This window comes from Perkinsus marinus (assembly GCF_000006405.1).
Source record: "Perkinsus marinus ATCC 50983 genomic scaffold scf_1104296943128, whole genome shotgun sequence".
NCBI classification, from domain to species: Eukaryota; Perkinsozoa; order Perkinsida; family Perkinsidae; genus Perkinsus; species Perkinsus marinus.
In genome coordinates, this window is record NW_003211947.1 from 1 (window position 1) to 967 (window position 967).

General features: G+C 52.9%; 1 protein-coding gene across 1 annotated transcript; it reads left to right on the forward strand.

Moving 5' to 3' along the window:
* Positions 1–87: 87 nt before the first annotated feature.
* Pmar_PMAR012750 (Transposable element Tc3 transposase, putative) lies at positions 88–707 on the forward strand (the record flags this gene model as incomplete). The annotated part of the gene is made up of 1 exon (XM_002781252.1): positions 88–707. A coding segment is annotated over one exon (620 nt), but the record flags the coding sequence as incomplete, so codon positions are not given.
* Positions 708–967: the final 260 nt, after the last annotated feature.

Genomic DNA, 967 nt, shown 5'->3' on the forward strand with positions numbered 1-967 from the left:
ACGGTTACTGATATATCATGGCGAGCGAAATAATCACCCCCGCGAACCGTGCAGATTCCTTAGGCAACACAACTTGATCTCCTTATTATGCCACAGAAATCGCTTCTAACCGACACCGAGAAAGCCGTCGTAGTTAAGAGGCTTGCTGAAGGGGCTAAGAGCGTCGAAGTTGCGAAGGAGCTTGGAAGGGACCACCGTACTATCAAGAAGTACCTGGAGGACCCTTCTAAGGTGTACCAGAGGAGAGGTGGGCCGTACGAGAAGTCTGTTACGCCACGGGAGAAGAGAAAACTCAAGAGAGAGATGGCTAGAACTCCATTAGCCACCAGTAAGGAGTTGTTTGACGCGGCGGGGGTGAGTAAAGGGAGCAAAAGCACCAGGTGCAAGGTGCTGAAGAGCATAGGGAAGGTCTTGAAAGCCAACCCCAGGCCTTCATTGACGAAAACCCATAAGGAGAAAAGAGTGCGATGGGCGAAGGATAACATGAAGACGGATTTCTCGAAGGTGCTGTGGACGGACGAGTCACGAGCGACGCTAGACGGCCCCGATGGGTGGGCCCGAGGGTGGATTATGGATGGTACCGCTTGTCCGAGCCGATCCAAGCGTCAACAGGGAGGAGGTGGCGTCATGATTTGGGCCGGAATCATCGAAGGGAAGGTCGTCGGTCCCGTGAGAGTCCAACAAGGAGTGAAGATGAACTCGCAAGAGTGAGATAGAGCCTACGGCTGGGATGATGCAGTAGTGAGCCACGCAGGTACACTAAACTTCTCGACCAGTGCTTCTTCCCATGGTATCGGAAGCTCGGGAGGGTGGCCAAGCGTGACCTGATATTCATGCAAGACAATGCCCCCTCCCATGCCAGCAAGTTTACCAAGGACTACCTCGAGAAGAAAGGATTTACCGGCAGAAAGCTCATGAATTGGCCTCCCAATTCGCCGGATATAAATCCGATTGAACGGTATTGGAG